This window comes from Lepus europaeus, chromosome 2 (genome assembly GCF_033115175.1).
Source record: "Lepus europaeus isolate LE1 chromosome 2, mLepTim1.pri, whole genome shotgun sequence".
NCBI lineage: Eukaryota > Metazoa > Chordata > Mammalia > Lagomorpha > Leporidae > Lepus > Lepus europaeus.
This window is the reverse complement of record NC_084828.1, coordinates 169,651,007-169,672,666: the sequence shown is the minus strand read 5'-3', so window position 1 is coordinate 169,672,666 and position 21,660 is coordinate 169,651,007. Positions and strand designations below refer to the sequence as shown.

Sequence of the window (21,660 nt, the reverse complement as noted above, 5' to 3'; positions counted from 1 at the left end):
ATGTGTGTCATGTGTATATGTGTGTGTCTGTGTGTGTCTGTGTGTGTCATGTGTATATGTGTGTATGTGTGTGTCCGTGCGTGTGTGTGCGTCAGTGTTTGTGTGTGTCATGTGTATATGTGTGTGTCCGTGTGTGTGTGTGCATCAGTGTGTCTGTGTGTGTCATGTGTATATGTGTGTGTCCATGTGTGTGTCTATGTGTCCGTGTATGTCATATGTATATGTGTGTATCCATGTGTGTATGTGTGTCCGTGTGTGTCCGTGTGTCTGTGTGTGTCATGTGTATATGTGTGTGTGTCCATGTGTGTGTTTGTGTGTATGTGTGCATGTCCGTGTGTGTCTGTGTGTGCGTTGGTGTGTGTGTCCATGTGTGTGTGTCTGTGTGTGTGTCCGTGTATGTGTGTATATGTGTGTGTCTGTGTGTGCATTGGTGTGTGTGTCCATGTGTGTGTGTGTGTCCATGTGTATATGTGTGTATCTATGTGTGTGTTTCTGTGTATGCATGTGTGTATGTGTGTGTGCATTGGTGTGTGTGTCCATGTGTGTGTGTCCGTGTGTGTCCATGTGTATATGTGTTTGTCTATGTCTATGTGTGTTTCTGTGTATGCATGTGTGTATGTGTGTGTGTCTTGGTGTGCGTTGGTGTGTGTGAATGTGTGTGTCCGTGTGTCCATGTGTATATGTGTGTGTGTCTATGTCTGTGTGTGTTTCTGTGTATGCATGTGTGTATGTGTGTGTGTCTTGGTGTGCGTTGGTGTGTGTGAATGTGTGTGTCCGTGTGTCCATGTGTATATGTGTGTGTGTCTATGTCTGTGTGTGTTTCTGTGTATGCATGTGTGTATGTGTGTGTGTGTGCGCTGGTGTGTATGTGTATGTGTGTGTGTGTCTCTGTGTGTGTGTCTTTGTTAAGATTCATTTATTTAAAAGGCAGAGAAGCAGAGACCTTGCGTCTGCTGGCTCCCTCTCCAAATGCCCACAATAGCCAGGCCAAAGCCAGGAGCACAGGGATAGACAAAGGGGAAGAAAGACTGGGAAAAAACCACAGCCGGGGCAGGAGTCGTGGAGCAGCCGATGAAGCCAGTACCTGCAATACCAGCATCCACACAGGAGCACCAGTTTGAATCCCTGTTGCTCCACTTCCCACCCAGCTCCTGGCTAACCTGCCTGGGATGGAGATGGAAGATCCCTGGGATGATCAGGCCCCTGCCACCCACGTGGGAGACCCGGATGGAGCTCCAGGCTCCTGGCTTTGGCCTGGCCCAGCCCAGCTGTTACTGCCATTTGGGGAGTGAACCAGCAAATAGAAGATCTCTCTGTCTCTCTCTCTCTCTCTCTTTCTCCCTCTCTCTCTCTCTCTCTCTCTCTCTCTGTAACTCTGCCTTTAAAATAAATGAATAAAACTTAATAGAACCAAATATCCAAGATTTGTATAACTCTGCATGTGGGGATAGCAGAGGGAAAAGAAAAAGTTGAAGCAATGTTTGAAACAACAACGAATGGAGTCTTTGTGCCAAGTTAATCTCTGACAACAGCTACCAATCCAGGAAGCTCAGAGAAATCAAGCAGAATAAATCTACCCTGCCCAATTACAAAACCACACCCAGGCATGTCATTTGCAAACTACAGAAGATCAAAGAAAGAAAAATCTTGAAAGACCCTACAGGGAATATTATCTGATGAGGAGCAAAGTTAAGAATTAAATCTGATTTCTCCTCAGAAACTATGCAAGTAAAAAGAGAGTATAGAGAAAGAGTTAAAGACTTGAGAGAAACACCCAGATCCGTGTACCTGATGCAGTAGGCTTCAGAAGTGAAGGGGACAGCTTTCTCGGACAAACACAAAGAGGGGGACACTGGAGCCTGGACCCTGGCCTTGCAAGGAGTTCTTAAAGAAGTTCCTGGGGGCTGGTGCTGTGGCACAGCCACAATTGCCACTTGCAAAGCCAGCATCCCATGTGGGCACCAGTTGTAGTCCCGGCTGCTCCGCTTCTGGTCCAGCTCCCTGCTGATGTACCTGGGAAAGCAGCGGAAGAAGGCACAAGTGTTTGTACCCTGCTACCCTTGTGGGAGACCAGGATGAAGCTCCTGGCTCCTGGCTTTGGCTTGGCCCAGCACTGGCCATTGCAGCTATCTGGGGAGTGAACCAGCAGGTGAAAGACTTCGCTCTCTCTGTGTGTCTATCCGTCTGTCTGTCTCTGTCTCTGTAACTCTGACTTTCTAATGAATAAGTAAATCTAAAAAAAAAAGTTCTTCAAGAGAGTAAATGATACAGTTCAGAAACTCAGATCCGTGTAAGGAGAGGAAATGAATTAGTAAAATTAGACTTCTGTTTTTCATATTGTTCACTTATTTAGCAGACCAGTTCTTATCATAAAATCAGCAACACACACACACACATAGATGCTTGTGAACAGGTTAGTGAATGGCAGCAATGACACAGGAACAAGAGGGGGCATTTGGCATCCTTTGTATTAGAAAGTACTTGCAGCACCTGCGCAGCAGTGTAGTGTTACATGGGAGTGGGCTCGGGACAGTTGTAGATGTATATTACAAACTCTAAGAAAGGGCCGGCCGGCACTGCAGCTCACTAGGCTAATTCTCCACCTGCGGTGCCGGCACATGGGGTTCTAGTCCCGGTCGGGGCGCCGGATTCTGTCCCGGTTGCCCCTCTTCCAGGCCAGCTCTCTGCTGTGGCCAGGGAGTGCAGTGGAGGATGGCCCAAGTGCTTGGGCCCTGCACCTGCATGGAAGACCAGGAGGAAGCACCTGGCTCCTGGCTTCGGATCGGCGCAGCGCGCCAGCCATAGCAGCCACTTGGGGGGTGAACCAATGGAAAAAGGAAGACCTTTCTCTCTGTCTCTCTCTCACTGTCTAACTCTGTCCAAAAAAATAATACCTCTAAGAAAGGTTAAAGAGAGAACTTATAATGGATACGCTAAGGAGAGAAAACAAAATCTGAAGTTTTTCCCTTTAAACCATGAGAGGCAGGGCCCCGCACTGTGTAGCAGCAGATGACGCTGCTGCTTGGAGGCCTCCAGTTCAGCTGCTCTGCTTCTGAGCCAGCCCCCTGCTATGCTCGGAGAAGCAGCGGATGACGGCTCAAACGGTTGAAACCCTGCTGCCCCCACGGGAGACCAGGATGGAGTTCCAGGCTCCTGACTCCTGTCTTTGGCCCGGCCCGGCCCTGGCTGCTGCAGCCATTTGGGGAGTCAGCCAGTGAATGGAAGACCTCTCTCTCTCTCTCTCTCTCTCTGTGTGTGTGTATGTGTGTGTGAGTGGTGTGTGTGTGTGTGTGTACCTTTCAAATAATAGATTTTTTAAATTTCTAAAAATTTTTTTTTTATTTTAGACAGGCAGAGTGGACAGTGAGAGAGAGAGAGAGACAGAGAGAAAGGTCTTCCTTTTCCGTTGGTTCACCCCGCAATGGCCGCTGCAGCCGGTGCACCGCGCTGATCCGAAGACAGGAGCCAGGTGCTTCCTCCTGGTCTCCCATGCAGGTGCAGGGCCCAAGCACTTGGGCCATCCTCCACTGCACTCCCGGGCTAGCAGAGAGCTGGACTGGAAGAGGGGCAACCAGGACAGAATCCGGCGCCCCAACCGGGACTAGAACCCAGGGTGCCGGCGCCGCAGGCGGAGGATTAGCCTAGTGAACCACGGCACCAGCCATCAAATAATAGATTTTTTTTTAAAACACTTTAGCCGGCACCGCGGCTCACTAGGCTAATCCTCTGCCTTGTGGCGCCAGCACACCGGGTTCTAGTCCCGGTCAGGGCACCGATCCTGTCCCGGTTGCCCCTCTTCCAGGCCAGCTCTCTGCTGTGGCCAGGGAGTGCAGTGGAGGATGGCCCAAGTGCTTGGGCCCTGCACCCCATGGGAGACCAGGAGAAGCACCTGGCTCCTGCCATCGGATCAGCACAGTGCACCGGCCGCAGCGCGCCTACCGCGGCGGCCATTGGAGGGTGAACCAACGGCAAAGGAAGACCTTTCTCTCTGTCTCTCTCTCACTGTCCACTCTGCCTGTCCAAAAAAAAAAAAAAAAACACTTTAAACATAAAGACCCACATAGATTACAAGTAAAGGGACGGAGGTGGCAGTGATAAGAAAACGGGAATAGTGATGTTGTGTTCGGGCAGAGCTGGCTTCAGAGCAAGAGAAGTCAGGGAGAAAGGGTCGCATGTAGGACGACAGAGGGCAGGAGTGCAGACGTAAGGACCCTTTCTGCGTATGTGCCTAACGGGAGCGTCCCAGTGGACACCCCTGTAAGACCCCGTCGTTGTGGCTGGAGACTCTAGCACCCCCGTCAGGAATGGACAGATGGAGCAGGCAGATCAGTAAGGACGGAGATGGAACCCAGCAGCACCGTCGACCAACTGGATGGCAAGACCGGCAGCGACAGCCTCATCCAACAGCAGCAGACGGCACATTCTCTCAGGCTCCCGTGGACCGACCACCAAGACAGACCAACTTCTCGGTCCTAGCACACACACGAGCGGACCTGAGATAGGAGGCTTCGACCACAGTAGAGTTAAACTAGAAACCAATAACAGAAGTAGTCGGAAATCCCAAGGTACTCAGAGACTGAACGACACACTTCTACATAGCACAGGATTCCAAGAAGAAAGTTTAAGAGAAATTTAAATGAGAATAAAATACAACTTTTGAAGATTTGTGGGAAGCAGTACTTGGAAATTTACAGCATTGAAAGTATGTATTAGAAGCAAAATCTGGAATCAATCTGAGCTTCAAAGATGAGCAAATCAAATCAAATCCAAAGCAAGCAGAGGAAAAAAAAAAAAACTAGGGCAAGAAACAGTGAAACCGAAATTGGGAAAACAATATAAGATATCAACAAATGAACATCTAGTTCTTTGAAAAAGTTAAATAATGTTGACAAACCTCTAGCCAGGCTAATTAAGAAAAAAAGATGCAAATTACTCTCAGGAGTGGAAGAGGAGAAATCACTACAGATCCCAGGAACATAAATGGGTAGTAAAAGAATATTATGAATAACTCCATGTTGATGAAGTTTTAAAAGATTGATATATCATTTATTTGAAAGAGAAGGGAGTTAGAGAGGTCTTCCATCCACTGGTTCCTTCCCAGATGACTGCAACACCAGGGCTGGGCCAGGCTACCTAGAACCTAGGAACGCCATCCGGGTTCTCACGTGGTAGCAGAGGCCCAAGCATGTGGGTCCTGCCATGCTGCCTTCAAAAGCAGGGGCCAGCTCTGTGGTGCAGCGGGTTAAAGCCCTGACCTGAAGTGCCGGCATCCCATGTGGGCGCCAGTTCTAGTCCCGGCTGCTCCTCTTCCGATCCAGCTCTCTGCTATGGCCTGGGAACGCAGTGGGGGATGGCCCAAGTCCTTGGGCCCCTGCACTCACGTGGGAGACCTGGAAGAAGCTCCTGGCTCCTGGCTTCAGATCGGCACAGCTCCAGCCATTGCAGCCATCTGGATTGAACCAATGGGTGAAAGACCTCTCTCTCTGTCTCTGCCTCTCTCTGTCACTCTTTCAAATAAATAAAATAAATCTTAAAAAAAAAAAAGCACATTAGCAGGAAACCAGATCAGAAGTGGAGCAGCCAGGACCCAGCGGGCACTCAGATAGGATGCCAGGTTCACACATGGTGGCTTAACCTGCAGTGCTACAGTGCTGGCCCCACGCCCACAAAATTGATAACTCCGGTAGCCAGCCAATCCCTTGAAAGATGCAGTCTGCCAAAACTCACACAGAGGAATCGGGCCATCTGAGAGGCCTATACCTGTTAAATAAATTGAATAGATCGTTAGTAATCTTCCAAAACACCACCAAGCCCATGTGGGTTCATGGGTTGATTCTACCGAACATTAAATGAAGAAATTTTACCAATTTTCTAATCTTTTCCAGAGATTCGGGTGGAAGAAATACTTCCTGAATCATTTTATGAGGCCTGTATTTCCCCAATACCAAAACTAGATGAAGACACTACAATAAAGGAAGTACCAATCAATGTACCTCAGTAACATGGGTGCCAAGTCTTCAACAAAATGCAGTCACAGGCCACTTAACATTTCAGCAAATGTTGGATCATGATATGATGCTGGCCCCATAAGGGGTAGAGGGAGGGAGAGAGCGTGAGCTTCTGTTCAGTGGTTCTCTCTTTCTCTCTCTCTCTTTTTAAGATTTATTTATTTACTTGAAAGTCAGAGTTACACAGAGAGAGAAGGAGAGGCAGAGAGACAGAGAGAGGTCTTCCATCCGCTGGTTCACTCCTCAATTGGCCACAACGGCCGAAGCTGCACCGATCCGAAGCCAGGAGCCAGGAGCTTCTTCCTGGTCTCCCATGTGGGTGCAGGGGCCCACGAACATGGGCCATCTTCTACTGCCTTCCCAGACCATAGCAGAGAGCTGGATCGGAAGTGGAGCAGCCAGGACACAAAGCGGCACCCATATGGGCTACCGGCACTGCAGGTAGTGGGTTTTACCTGCTATGCCACAGTGCCCCCCCCCACTTTTTTTTTTTTTTAAGATTTATTTACTCATTTGAAAGTCAGAGTTATACAGAGAGAAAGGAGAGGCAGAGAGAGAGAGAGGTCTTCCATTTGCTGGTTTACTCTCCAACCAGATGCAATGGCTGGAGCTGCACCAATTCAAAGCCAGGAGCCAGGAGCTTCATTCAGGTCTCCCACATGGGTGCAAGGGCCCAAGGACCTGGGCCATCCTCTACTGCACTCCCGGGCCACAGCAGAGAGCTGGATTGGAAGAGGAGCGGCCGGGACCAGAATTGGCGCCCACATGGGATGCCGGCGCCGCAGGACGTTAACCCACTGCGCCACAGCGCCAGCCCCGAAATAAATAAATCTTAAACAGAGAAAGTGTGACTAGATCATGGTCTCTGTGATTTAAAAGAACAACTAGGGGCACGTGTTGTGTCAGAGTAGGTTAAACCGCTGCTTACAACACCACATCCCACATTACAGTGCCTGTTTGAGTTCCATTCTCTCTGTCTCTGTTGCTTTGCCTTTGAAATAAGTAAATAAATAGTTTTGGAAAGAAGGAATTGATAAGCTAGACATCTTTTTTTAAAAAAAGACTTGTTTATTAATTTTTTTAAAACTTTTTTTTATTTGACAGATAGAGTTAGACAGTGAGAGAGAGAGACAGAGATAAAGGTCTTCCTTCTGTTGGTTCACCCCCCAAATAGCCGCTATGGCTGGAGCTACGCCGATCTGAAGTCAGGACCCAGGTGCTTCCTCCTGGTCTCCCGTGCAGGTGCAGGGCCCAAGCACCTGGGCCATCCTCCACTGCACTCCCGGGCCACAGCAGAGAGCTGGACTGGAATAGGAGCAGCCGGGACTAGAACCCAGCGCCCATAGGGGAGGCCAGCACCGCAGGCAGAGGATTAACCAAGTGAGCCATGGCACCGGCCCCATATTTATTTACTTATTTATTTGAAAGGCAGAGTTCCAGAGAAGGGGAGAAATAGAGAGGGGTCTTCCATCTGCTGGTTCACTCCCCAGACGGCTGCAATGGTTAGGGCTGGGCCAGGCTGAAGCCAGGAACCAGGAGCTTCATTCAGGCATGCCACATGGGTAGCGGGGGCCCAAGCACTTAGATCATCTTCTTGTGCTTTTCCAGGGACATTAGCAGGGAGCTGGATTGGAAGTAGAGCAGCCAGGACTTGAAGCAGATGCCGGCATTACAGGCTACAGCTTAACCTGCTGTGCCTCAACACTGGCCCTGAGCTAGACATCTTTACAGCCAACAACATTCTTCTTTTCAAAAGACGGCGTCAAGAGCGTGGTAGGACAAACCAGCACAGTCACCGTCTACTAAAGGATGTTACACAAAATAAGCGGGAAACTCTTACAACCCAACAGCAGTGAATCACAGAACCTGATTAAAATGGGAGAACAGCCCCCAGCAGATAAAGACAATACAGACGGCCAGTACGCATCTGAGATGTTCAACATCGTGTGTCTTTAGGAGAGTGCAAATTAGCACGCCAGATGCTGTGCTATGGTGTGGATAGGTTTCACTGCGCTGCCCCCACCTGCCCTGTGCTGGAGGCTTTGTCCTCATTGTTGGGCAGTAATGTGGACCTTTAAGAGGTGGGGCCTGAGAGCCTGATGCGCGGGAACAGGTCCTGGGCGTCCGCCCTTGGAAGGGGTAACGCTGATCTGACTGTGTGAGTTCTCACAAGGGCAGTCCTTATCAACGGAGGCCGGTCCACGTGCTCTGCTCGGCCGTCTGCACACAGCCAGCTCCCTGCGTGTTGCTCTGCCAGGTGGCAACACAGCCAAGGGGGCCCTTGTCAGAGACTGGGCTGAATACTCAATAATACCACGACACTTCAGACCGTTGATGGAAAAATGAAAATGAGAGATGTTTGTCTTGGGACAAAACTATTTTGAAATGCATGCATAGTTTTTTGCTTTTATTTTATTTTAAATATTTATTTATTTAAAGTCAGAGTTAGAGAGAGAGAGAGAGAGGTCTCCCATCCACTGATTCACTGTTCACATGACCACAACTGTCAGTGCTGAGCCAGGCTGAGCCAAGAGTTTCATCCGGGTCCCCCACGTGGGTGCAGGGGCCCCTAACTTGGGCCATCTTCCACTGCTTTCCCAGGCCACAGCAGAGACCTGGATCAGAAGTGGAGTAGCCGGGACTTGAACCAGTGCCCGTATTGGATGCCAGCATCACAGGCTGTGGCTTAACCCACTGCACTGCAGCACCGGACCCAGTAGTTTTTGTCATAATACACACTCTCCATGAACTTTCTGAGGACCTCAGAATGTAACCCCATTTATGTTTAAAATGCCACACAGAATAGATCTATATATTTATATATGAGCATATGCGCCAACAGATTTTTAAAAATTTTTACTTATTTGCCAGGGTTACAGAGAAAGGAGAGAGAGAGAGAGAGAGAGAGAGAGAGAGATCGTCTGTCCACTGGTTCACTCCCCAGATGGCTGCAATGCCCTCGCGCTGGGCCAATCCAAAGCCAGGAGCTTCTTCCAGGGCTTCCACATGCGTGGTAGGGGTCCAAGCGCTTGGACCATTTTCCACTGCTTTTCCTAGGCCATTAGCATGGAGCAGGGTTGGAAATGGAGCAGCCGGACATGAACCTGAACCCATATGGGATGCTGGTGTTGTAGGCGGCGGCTTTACCCACTACGTCCAATGCCCTGCCCCAGAAACAAAAATAAGTTTGCAGGTGAGCCTTACAGCATAGAAGTTTAAGCTGCCGCTTGGGACACCCGCATCCCTTACTGAACCGGCTGGGACTGAGTCCCACTTCTGCTTCCCACGCTCTTGGGAGGCAGCCGATGAGGGCTCGAGTACTTGGGTCCCTGACAGCCATGTGGGAGACCCAGTTGGAGTTCCTGGCTCCTGGCTCCAGCCGAGCCCAGCCTCAGCTGTTGTAGACATTTGGGGAGTGAACCAGTGGATGAACGACCTCTGAAGACCGCTTGTACCTGTGTGTGTGTGTGCGTGCGTCTTTTGTACATACCCACTGGTAACCGAGTTGGTCGGGGTTGAGATGGGCAGAGGGGAGGCCCTTGTGCTGCCCTCTGTAGCCTAATACACTAGCTTCAGACCTGGGACACCTACGTGTTTATTTCCCTAAATAAGGCGTCCGCCGCCAGCCACGGGTCTCTGGCTCTTCCCAGGGCTGTTGCCTGGCCGTTTAGGATGACAGCACGGTGACACTTTCTCCCCCATTTGACTTCTCTGTGCCTCAGCTGTGCCCGGCGTTCTGCCAGGCCCCGAGTCACCAGGGTGACCCAGAAGCGGCCCCTGTGACCACGGTTCGGGGTGCAGGCCGGGGGTGGCGGGGAGTGGCAGGGGAGACCTGATCGCTTTCTCCCAGGCTGGGCACCCCTTGGCCGAGCTGACCGTGGTCCCCTCTCCCCAGAGAAGCCGTGCGGAGACCCGCCTTCGTTCCCGCACACCGTCCTGCAGGGCCGCACCGGCTTGGAGATGGGGGATGAGTTGCTGTACGTGTGTGCCCCGGGCTCGGCCACCGGCCAGCGAGAGACCGCCTTCACCCTGCTGTGTAACAGCTGCGGGGAGTGGTACGGCCTGGTGCAGGCCTGTGGTAAGGGTAAGTGCCCCGGGCCGGCTGCTGCCGCCACCGCCTCCCCCTCCGCAGGGCCACCCGGCCATGCCCCTCTGCAAAGAGCCGTTCCCACCTGTTTCCCACCTGCAGCACCACCGTGACCCAGCCCTTGCTCGTCCTTACCAAACCCTCCTCGCCCCCTTGCAATGGCATTGACCTTGGGTTGGCTTTCTAGCTCGTCTCCCTGGAAAGCTGGACAAGGTGGACCGCAAGCCGTGGGCACCAAGCAGCAGGGCTTGTGGTAAAAATGACCCTCTCCTGACTGTGAGGACCATGGCGAATACATCAGAGGCCGCCAGCTCTGGGCCTCGCTGGGCTGCCCAATCTTCTCTCTGCACTTGACCCTTGTGGGGACCTTGAGAGCTGTTCTGTGGGGTTGGTGGAAGAGTGGGCGTGGGACTTGGGACCCAGGTGGGTCTCATGCACGCCTGCCAGCCCTGTCTCCTTGCACAGTCGTGGGAGGCCGGAGCCAGATGGGCAGGCGAGCAGACTAACCCTGGGATAGCCATGTGGACCGAGGGAGGACTGCTCTCCCCGCCTGCCCTGTGCTGTGTCCCCCGCCGGGACCCTTCCTAGTGCCGGGTGTGGCCTGGGACACTCCTGTGAGTCTGAATATTTTCTCGAAACTCCAAGGGCAGTCGTGGCGAACGCTCGGTTAATCTGATTTCCAGTTCTGGCAGCATCACGTTCTTGGAGGGCCCGGGTATCCGCAGCACTCCGCCCCGCCCCGACTCTCCTGGGCGGTGGTGTCTTCAACCACAGCCAGGCCTGGCCTCCCCACCCCCAGGGGGGGCACTGCCCCTGGTGTGGGGCTTGGCAGCTCCGTCGCCAACCTTGGCTTAGGGCTCCTGTGCCTCAGACTCAGCCGGAGGCTCCCTGTGGTCCCCCTGACATCTGGGTGGTCCCACAGAGTGGTGACTCCAAGACTCCATTCTTCTTTTTTTTTTTTTTTTTTTGACAGGCAGAGTGGACAGTGAGAGAGAGACAGAGAGAAAGGTCTTCCTTTTGCCGTTGGTTCACCCTCCAATGGCCGCCGCGGTAGGCACGCTGCGGCCGGCGCACTGCGCTGATCCGATGGCAGGAGCCAGGTGCTTATCCTGGTCTCCCATGGGGTGCAGGGCCCAAGCACTTGGGCCATCCTCCACTGCACTCCCTGGCCACAGCAGAGAGCTGGCCTGGAAGAGGGGCAACCGGGACAGGATCGGTGCCCCGACCGGGACTAGAACCCGGTGTGCCGGCGCCGCAAGGCGGAGGATTAGCCTAGTGAGCCGCGGCGCCGGCAGGACTCCATTCTTAGGACAGCTGGGAGCTACCGTGGCTGTGAGTCAGGCGCCGGGTTGCTGCGGTTTGCTGTGAAAGCACCACTGTCGTTAGTCCAGTCTGACGGTGGGCCATGTGGCTCGCTCCCGCGCGGGGTTGTCACACATGAGGCCACCATGATGGTCTGGGTCCCCTGTGTGCCCATTTCTGTGGGGTGCTAGGAGTGCAGTTGTGCCTCCAGGGTGTGTGTGCTTGCTTTTTTTCTTTTTTTTTTTTTTTCTTTTTTTTTTTTTTTGGACAGAGTTAGTGAGAGAGAGACAGAGAGAAAGGTCTTCCTTTTTCCATTGGTTCAACCCCCCAAGTGGCCACTACGGCTGGCACGCTGCACCGATCCGAAGCCAGGAACCAGGTGCTTCCTCCTGGTCTCCCATGCGGTGCAGGGCCCAAGCACTTGGGCCATCCTCCACTGCCTTCCCAGGCCACAGCAGAGAGCTGGCCTGGAAGAGGGGCAACCGGGACAGAATCGGTGCCCCAACCAGGACTAGAACCCGGTGTGCCGGCGCCGCAGGCAGAGGATTAGCCTAGTGAGCCACGGCACTGGCCGTGCTTAGCTTTCTAAGCAAAGAGTTTTCTAAAGGATTTTTGCTCAGTGCACTTCCCCACCAGCTGTGCAGGTTCAGCTCCCTCACCAACCCTTAGGACTGCCAGTCTAGTGACTGGAGTTCTAATCTTCATACCTCTGCTGAGGGTGAAGTTGAGCACTTACACTTGTCCGTCAGGCACTAGAATTTCCTTATGGGAAATGTCTGTTCAAGGATTTTGCCCTTTTAAAAATTGATTTGAACCGATTATTTACGTTATAGAACTTCTTCTTAACTAGTGTGTGTGTTGCAAGTATTTTCTCCCATTCTGTGACTTAGTTTATCAGTCTTAGAATGTTTTTTAATAAATAGGAGTTTTTCAGATCTATTTTACTACTTTTCAGGCTCATGTGGACTATTAGACTTTTCTTAGTCATCAGAGCAGACTGACACTTTTGTAAAATGCAATAAAAATGAATGTAAAAATAAAATAGGGGGCCGGTGCTGTGGTGTAGCGGGTAAAGCTGCCTCCTGCGGTACCAGCATCCCATATGGGCGCCAGTTCTAGTCCCGGTTGCTCCTCTTCCAATCCAGCTCTCTGCTATGGCCTGGGAAAGCAGGTCTCCCCTGTGGGTGGCACAAACCCCGGTGCTGGAGCCGTCACCTGCTGCCTCCCAGGATGTGGCCATCACCTGCTGCCTCCCAGGATGTGCAGCACCAGGAAGCAAGAATCAGAGGCACAGTAGCCAGGACTCACTCTTCCTCGGGACACAGGCAGCCCAGGGAGCGGGCTGGCACTGCTGCACCCCCATCCCGTCCCCTTTTTTTAGATTAAATAACACAAACTTCCCCTGCGAGACTCCTACAAAACTGCCTCTCCCTGTATCGGTATACCTTGTTGCATACTAGTAACAAAAAGTTACACAGCAGGAGGAGCAGGAGAAGCACCTTCCGGCCCCTTGTCTCTCTCCCTCGCTATTGCTTTGTGCCAGGCAGGAGTTCTGCCCGACAGAGCCAGGCGTAAGAACTGAGCTCCCTGTTGTGTTGACTCCACAGCCCCCAAACGGACCCGCGCTCCCCTCCTCACCCGGAGATGCTAAGGCACTGAGGTGGCACCGTCCGGTGAGCCACGCCCGCCGGTCAGCTGCCTTGTTGATCGGCCCCCGGAGAGGAGAGCGGAGAGCGAGAACTAAATGCAGGTTTTGTGCGTCTGCAAGGCTGTTTATTTTCTCACCGCAGTGCAGACTTGGGAGAGCTCTCAGCCGCTGGGCAGCAACTCTGGTTTCTACACTTGGCTGGGTACAAACTGTTACAGTTTTCATTGCTCCGTAGGTTTAACACTTGAAGTATCTGTATCCTTATAAGAAATATCTGTGTGTGTGTGTGTTAGAGGAATATTTTCATCAGATATTTCACTATAGTTTGCACATTTATTTTTTTCCAGCGAACATCAACTTTTCTTAAAAAAATGTTTTAAATTTATTTTGGAAAGTCAGTTACAGAGAGAGAGAGAAAGAGAGAGAGAGAGAGAGATCTTTCATCCACAGGTTCACTCCCCAGATGGCTGCCATGGCCAGGGTGGGGCCAAATCGAAGCCAGGAGCTTCATCTGGTCTCCCATGTGAGTGCAGGGGACCAAGCACTTGGGCCATCTTCCACTGCTTTTCCCAGGCCATTAGCAGGGAGCTGGATCAGAAGTGGAGCGGCTGGGCCATGAACCAGCTTCCCCTATGGGATGCCAGCGTTGCAGGCAGCAGCTGTACTCGCCACACCACAGTGTCAGCCCAGAACATCACTTTTTTGATCCGGGCACTGCTTCAAAAAGCGCTTGTGGGGGGTGGGTGAGACGAGGTTGGCATTGGCACCCCGTGGGCTGGGATACTCCTCCTGTTTGTGAGAGCTGATGGGCCGGCTGGCCATGCACTCACCCACATCCCATCATCCTACGGCAGCCAGGTGCTGTGGCAGGACATGTCCCCACCCTAAAGGAAACGCTGGTGAACTGGGAGCCTCGAAGGAGACCGAAAAGCAGGGGATGAAGTAGAAGAGGAGGCTGGAAAGTGAGGTGGCGCAGGTGACATTTTAAAGAGCGTGCGTTTCCAGAGAGACGTGCTCAGAAATCAAGTTAATGAAAGCTGAAAAGTGGCCATTAGCTCCACAGCGCGCAGGAGCTTCCGGGGGCCTGGTAGTCTTAGCGTGTCCGTGGGGAGTGCGGGATGCGCCACCCACGGCAGTGAGGCCTGGGGAAGCCATGAAGGTAGAGCTTCACCCCAAAGTTGCTGTAGAGCCCCCAAACCTGGGTCCTCTTGCCTGACCCACAGAAAGCCAATCACTGATGTCGGGGTGGTGGAAGGAAGTAGACGCTTATTGCAAAGCACAGAGCAAGGAGCCGGACAGCTCGGACAGCTCGTGCTTAAGCCCCCCGGGCTCCCCAAGGCAGCCGCGGTGAAGGCTCTTGTAGTCTGCAGCGGGCTGAGAGGTGGTGATCCGCTCGCGTCCCAGTTCCTGGTGGATCCGTGGTACCTGTGGCCTTGCTGTGACTGGTCGCGGATGCCATTCCCTGCGAAGAGTCTCTGACCTCCCGGCCTCCAGGGGGCCACCCCCGCCACCTGGTCCCAGTGTTGGCCACGCTGGCTCTCCTCTCCTCTCCTCACACCATTTCACACCTCTGCTCCCTCCCGACTTCAGCACTTCTCCTGGTCCCGGGTGTGGCCCAAGATCCTGTCTGGTGGGTGGGGTGGCAGAGAAGAGCTGGGGGCAAGAAGACAGAAGACACACAGTGCAGGGGATGCAGCTCAGATTCTTCCTCCATCACTTGCTCGTCTTCCTCTTGGAACACTTGTCGCCCGCAGGCGCTGAGAGAAGAGCTGCTGCCAGCCAAAGACCTGCTCCCTGTCTCTACTGAGAGAGAATTGGTTTTAGTTTGGGTGGAGACACAGAGGGAGAGGTTGTCCTTCCGGCTCACTCCTCAAATGGCTGCAACGGCTGGAGCTGTGCCGATCCAAAGCCAGGAGCCAGGAGCTTCTTCTGGGTCTCCCACGTGGGTGCAGGGGCCCAAGGACTTGGGCCATCTTCTGCTATTTTCCCAGGCCACAGCAGAGAGCTGGATCGGAAGTGGAGCAGCCAGGACTTGAACTGGTGCCCATATGCAATGCAGGCACTGCAGGCGGTGGCTTTACCCACTGCGCCACAGCACCAGCCCCATGGGCATTGCTTTTTAAACAACTCTATTGAGTTTTGCTTTGCATATAATAAATAGTACAAATTTAAAATATAAAATAGGGGGAAATGGCGTTGTGTTAAGACACCGCTTGTGATGCCAGCATTCTATATGTTTGCTCGTTCAAGTCCTGGCTGCTCTTCTTGTGATCCAGCTCCCTGCTAATGCACCTGGGAGAGCAGTGGAAGATGGCCCAAGTGCTTGGGTCCCTAAAATCCACATGGGAGATCTGGATGGGGCTCCTGGCTCCTTGATTTGGCCTGGCTTAGCCCTGGTTCTTGCAGCCATTTGGGGGAGTAAACCAGCAGATGGAAAACTCTCTCTCCCTATCTCTCTCCCTCTCCTTCTCCTTCTCCTTCTCTCTCTCTTTCCCTGTTTCTCTCCTTCTCTGTCACACTGCCTTTCAAATATATAAATCTTTTTTAAAAAATATTTATTTATTTATTTGAAAGGCAGAGAGAGAGAAAGAGGTCTTCCATCCATTGGTTTGCTCCCCAGATCGCCCACCACAGCCAGAGCTGCGCCGATCTGAAGCCAGGAGCCAGGAGCCAGGAGCTTGCCCTGGGTCTCTCGCATGGTGCAGGCCATCTTGCACTGCTTTCCCAGGCCATGGCAGGGAGCTGGATCGGAAGTGGACTACAACCGGCACCCATATGGGATGCTGGCACTGCAGGCAGCGGCTTTACCCGCTACGCACAGTCCTGGCCCCTACAATAAATCTTTTAAAATAAAATATAAGTCATCTGAGCTGTCACAGGTGTATACCACCATGGGAACCAAAAACACAGAGCATTTCTGTCATCCCCAAGGTTCCTCCTGTGCTCCTGCTTCGTGTCCTGCAATCTTTGCAAGTCTGGGAGTAGAAATGGCTAGGTCCCTTTTACAGATGGGACAACAGAGGGAGAGAAAGGGTCATTGGCTCGCCTTGTCACCCACCCAAAAAGCAGCAGAGCCAGGGCTTAAACCCAGGAGCATTGCTCCCAACCCTGGCATCCCATCTGTAGAGAACACACCAGGGCAGTGCACAGACCCCTTTTCAAACTGTTCTTTCAGGAAGTTCCCTGGGCTTGCTCGCTCTCTCTCTCAGCTTGCTTTTGTCTTCCTACTTTAACTTCCATTTCTGTTTCTCCCCATCTTTTGAACTGAATTTCCTTCAACAAGTCCAGCAGGCGCCCAAGACCGAATTTAGCATTTCCTCATCAGCGTTGCCATATTTGTTCAGGGCTGCGCTTCGCGCACGGTTATTTCTGGCTTGTCTGGTTGTCTTTTTTTAAAAAGCTATTTTTAAAGGCTGTGTAACCAAGACCAGAGGGGGAAAAAAAAAAAAGAAAGTATGTGCGGGCTTCTAGAAATGCAACAATATGCGAAAGAGGTGGCCAGCGGCAGCACTGGGAACACCCCAGGGTCCTGGGCCCTGGCACCTCAGCGCCCCCACCACGTCCTCCTGGTAGAGACCAGGCGGTGCACAGCCAGCCATCGCCTCCTGCTCCTGACTCAGCCGTCTGTGCTCCTCTGGTTTCCGAAAGCAGCAGTTAACTCTGACTTTACACCGAATGGCCCAGGTTTTGCCAGGCGAACTTACCAAACTGACATGCCTTAGATGGCTTGTAGGATTCAGAAGGCCCCTGCTGTGTTGGCAGGGGTTTGCACAGGGCCTGGAGGAGGGGACGGGCGAGCAGGCTGGCCACGTGGTCTGAGTCAGAGGGCCCAGACTCGGGAAGCCAGGGAAGGTGCAAGAAGGAACACCTGGCCATCTCCGGCGGAATTCAGTGAATCGCGAACTCAGGGAGGCGGGAAACGAGCCCGGGGTGCTTCGTCCCGAGTAGGCTGTTTGGAAACGCTCGTCGTCCTCACCTTTGTTTAAGGTTTTGGGGGAGACAGTGGCAGAGCGAGACTCTGGTCCTGAGAGCCAGGACCTTGACCTGTGAACCCATGGGGAGACAGAAGAGCTAGGCTCAGGGCCCTGGGCTCCCCTCCAGGGGTGCCCTCGCCTCAGAGAGCTCTGGGGGCAGAACTCTCTCTCTCTCTCTCTCTCTCTCTCTCTCTCTCTCTCTCTCACACACACACACACACACACACACAGCTCAGGCTGACCACAGGGGCCCAGGGCTAAGCAGACCCCATCTCGGGCAGAGTGGGCTGCCCTCTTCTGCATTCTCAGCTCTGAGGTTGTGTACGCTAAGCTGGGGTTCCCCACACCAGAAGGGACAGGCCCGCCTTCCAGGTGCCTCTGGACCTCATGGCCTACTTCAAGGTCATGGGCTGCGTCCCCCGGAGGAAGAATTTGCAGACATAGAACTCCCGGGTCATTGATCGCGCTCTGCCCTGGCTGCTGGGCCTCCGGGCTGAGTCAAGCTTTCTAAACACTGTCTTCCACCACTCACGGGTTCACCTCTGCCCTCACTCACCAGACATTCAAGGGGTGTGTACTACATGCCACGCACCATGCAGGGTCCTGGGGACGCAAAGGCAGAGGGGACGTGTCCTTGTCCTCAGGGAGTTCCTGGGCTAGTTGGGCAGGCAGAGTAGTGGGAGCTGGGTGGGTGTGGTCAGTGCGAGGTGACAGCAATGACCTCTGTTCTAGGTGGACGCTGTTCCCATCGCTCCCACTGTCCTGGGGGTGCAGCTTATTGATCTCACACTGAGATCATTAGGGTTCACGTCTCAAGCACCATCAAGGTCCAGGTTGGTTTGACCTTGTCCGTATAAAGGTGTGAAGCATCTCTAACATATTTTCAGCTAATCCAACGTCATATATACCTTTCATTTTTCCAATGACAGCCTGTTTCTAATATTTATCATGGTAGCTAATAGGCATGTGTTTTGCCTGTAGAAATCCATTTTCAGGGTACTCATTAGCAAAGCAGTAGTTTTCAATTGAGAGACCAGTACTGGAAGTACTTGGTAGTCAATTGTCTATTGACTAGTACCACAGGTAGAGGGTGACTTTCTGGTGACGAAGCTAACTGACCGTCTGGACTGTAAATTCCAGGTGATGACCAGCTCTGTGAGCAGCACACACACAGTACCCGTAGCACTGGACATTCTTCCACCTGCAACCCTGCATTCCCAAATCAGAGCGTTGGTTTGAGTCCCGGCTGCTCCACTTCTGATCTAGCTCCCTGCTAATGCACCTGGGAAAACAGCAGATGATGGCCCAAGTATTTGGGCCCCTATCACCGACATAGGAGACCCAGACGGAGCTCTGGACTCCTGGCTTCAGCCTGGACCAGCCCTGGCCATTGCAGCCATTTAAGGGAGTAAACCCATGGATGGAAGATCTCTCTCTCTCTCTCTCTGTCTGTCTGTCTGTCTTTCCCTCTTTCTCTGTCACCTTGCCTTTCAAATAAATAAATAAATCTTTAAAATTTTTTCTTTTTAAAATATTTTATTTTTTAATAAATATTTTGTTTTATTTTAAAACAATATTTATTTTAAAACAACAGACAGGTCTGGGCCAGGCTGAAGCCAGGAGCCAACAACTCCATCCGGGTCTTCCACCTGGGTGGCAGGAACTCAAGTACTTGAGCCATCATCGTTATGTGTCTTCTCAGCTACAGAAGCAGGGAGCTGGATGGGAAGTGGAGCAGCCAGGACTTGAACTGGTGCCCATATGGGGTGCCAGTGTGACAGGTGGTGGCTTAACCCACTGCGCCACAGTGCTGTCTCCTTGTGTGACATCTTGACAAAGCACAACATTGTTGGATTACATTTTCCTCCACTCACATATTATGCCTATTGGTGCTTTCTCCTATTGAGAAAGCAAGCAAGCTGGATTTAATTTTTGTGCTTAGGTCTGGTTTGCCTCCTCTGCCCAGATTTTGAATTTTTTCTTTACCCTTGCACGTCAGTAGCCAAATTCTGTGCCAGATTTTCCTGGAACAAAGGGGAGAGAATGCGCTGAACTAATAACTGGGCTGTCCTTTTCTGAGCATAAAACCTGTGTGCAATTGACATTTTTCAACAGCGTTTGCTCTTCATCCACTGTTTTCCATTTTTTGACAGAAGACACACGTGAATGGGCTTAAATTTTAGGAGCAGATCAGAAAGGATTTTTTTTTTAAGATTTATTTATTTATTTGAAAGACAGAGTTACAGAGAGGTAGAGGCAGAGAGAGAGGTCTTCCATCCACTGGTTCACTCCCCAGATGGCCGCAATGGCTGGAGCTGCACCAATCTGAAGCCAAGAATGAGGAACTTCCTCTGGGTCTCCCACACAGGTACAGGGGCCCACAGACTTGGGCCATCTTCTACTGCTATCACAGGCCACAGCAGAGAGTGGGATTGGTAGAGGAGCAGCTGGGACTAGAACCAGCGCCCATATGGGATGCCAGCACTGCAGGCCAGGGCTTTAACTCACTGCAGTACAGCGCTGGTCCCCAGAAAGGATTTTAAAACTGGTATTTAGAACTCTGGGGTTCAGCCTGCAGTGCCGGCATCCCATAGGGACGCCAGTTCGAGTCCCAGCTACTCCTTTTCTGATCCAGCTCTCTGCTGTGGCCTGGGAAAGCAGTGGAAGATGGTCCAAGTAGGGCCCCTGCACCCATGTGGGAGATCCAGAAGAAGCTCCTGGCTCCTGGCTTCGGATCGGCGCAGCTCTGGCCGTTGTGGTCATTTGGGGAGTGAACCATCAGATGGAAGACCTCTCTCTCTCTCTCTCTCTCTGGCTCTACCTCTGCGTAACTCTGCCTTTCAAATAAATAAAATAATTCTTAAAAAAAAAAAAAAAAGAGAGAGAGAGAGAGCAAGAACTCTGGGGCTTTCTCTAGGGGCTTGTGGTGATAACCCAGTTGTCCACCAATCCAGTCCCAGCACTCCCGCGCTGGGCCAGGCTGAGGCCAGGAGCCAGAGCTCCATCCGGGTCTCTCGCGGGGGCGGCCATCTTTCCCGGCTGGCCCCGGGCACGTTCGCAGGGAGCAGGCCCAGACGTGGAGCAGCCGGGCCTCGAACCGGCGCCTGAGGCGGTCGCTCCCCACACCGCGGAAACTGGCTCTGGGCTTTGGACTCAGCGGGGCTCTCCCTGTTCCCCTGCAGAGGAGGCCCAGGCGCACATCGACTACGAAGACAACTTCCCGGGTGACAGGCCCGTGGCGGCCCGGGAGCGCGTGGCGGCTGAGGGAGAAGCGGCGGCTGAGGGAGAAGCGGAGGAGGTCCGCGGGGTGTCTGCTCCCGCAGCGCGAGAGGAGGTCCCGGGGCCAAGCCCAGGCGCGCCCCCCCACTGGCTGGGGCCCCGACTTAGCCGCAAGGACTTGTTCTTGCTCCCGGCCTTCCAGGAGCCTGAGCTGGAAGAGGAGGCGGGCGGCGACAGCGAGAAGCGGCTGGCGGCCGGGGACAACCACAGCGGTGCCAAACTGGCCCCGGGCCTGCGGGAGGCCAAGGTGGCCCGCCTGGGCGGGGAGGGCCGCCGGCCGGGGGACCCGATGGTGAGCAGCAGCGACGGGTCCTGGTTAGATGGCTACCCCGTGACGGATGGGGCGTGGGGGAAGGGCGAGGAGGAGGAGGAGGAGGAGGGGGACCCTGGGGACGGGTCGATGGGGCCGGATGACGGTGTCCTCCCCCCTGACCAGCCCGAGCTGGTGGGAGCCACGCAGCCCGCGACACGGGCTGGGGGCATCGCCCCGACTTCCATCCTGGGCCTGGAGGGTTCGGCTGTCACCCCCCTAAATGTGTCTGACACTGAGAGTGCCCGCAGCGGGCATGGCGACGTGACCGGGTCCACTGCCCCTTGGAGAGTGACCACTGAGCAGTCCCCCCTGGCCACTCAACCCTCTGACCTCACCAGTGCTACCCTGGAGCCGGTGAGGATGACTGCTACCCGCCAGACACATGTCCGCACGGCCTCCCCCAGCGTGGCCGCCACACGGCCTCCGGGGGACACCAGCGCCCCTGGGGTCCAGGACAGCTTCCCATACCTGCTGTCCGAGGACTTCCTGGGCCAGGAGCATCCCAGGCCGGGTGCAAGCCAGGAGGCGCTGCTGCCAAGCTTGGAGCCATGTGTGGGGGACAAGTGTCCCAGCCTGGGCAGGGGCCCCGTGACCGCCACCGTGGTCACTGTGCTGTGCCTGCTGCTGGTCCTGGCTGGCGTGGGGGCGGTGTGGGGCTACCGCAGGTGCCAGCACAAGAGCTCTGTATACAAGCTGAACGGGGGCCAGCGGCACGCCCGGCACTACCACCAGCAGATCGAGATGGAGAAGGTGTAGCTCGAACGGCGAGGCAGCGCCGGCGACCGGACACGGGTGGGCTGGTGGGGTGGGGGCGCGTGCTCTTTTCCTCAGGTCTTCGCTTTGCAGGCTGGGAGGTGGCTGGCACACATCCGGGTCTCCTCCACCATCTGCCCTGGAACAGATTGCACTAATCCCAGACTCCGTGCTTGGGCTCTGAATCCAATGTGAGGTCAGAAGTCACAACCCTGCTTTATATACTATCATCCTCTCCTCCTTTTTTCCAAAAACAAAACCTTCACCCCGTGCTGTGAAATGAATTTGATAAACCA

The 21,660-nt window shown here is 53.4% G+C and overlaps 1 protein-coding gene across 1 annotated transcript in view; it reads left to right on the top strand.

The window, feature by feature from the left end:
• Nucleotides 1-21,367, top strand: part of SUSD5 (sushi domain containing 5) — a 45,405-nt gene extending 24,038 nt beyond the window's left edge. Inside the window, exons 4-5 of the mRNA XM_062182606.1 lie at nucleotides 9,904-10,092; nucleotides 20,202-21,367. Of these exons, the coding sequence (XP_062038590.1) occupies nucleotides 9,904-10,092; nucleotides 20,202-21,367 (1,355 nt within the window). The remainder of the gene's footprint in view (nucleotides 1-9,903; nucleotides 10,093-20,201) is intronic.
• Nucleotides 21,368-21,660: the final 293 nt, after the last annotated feature.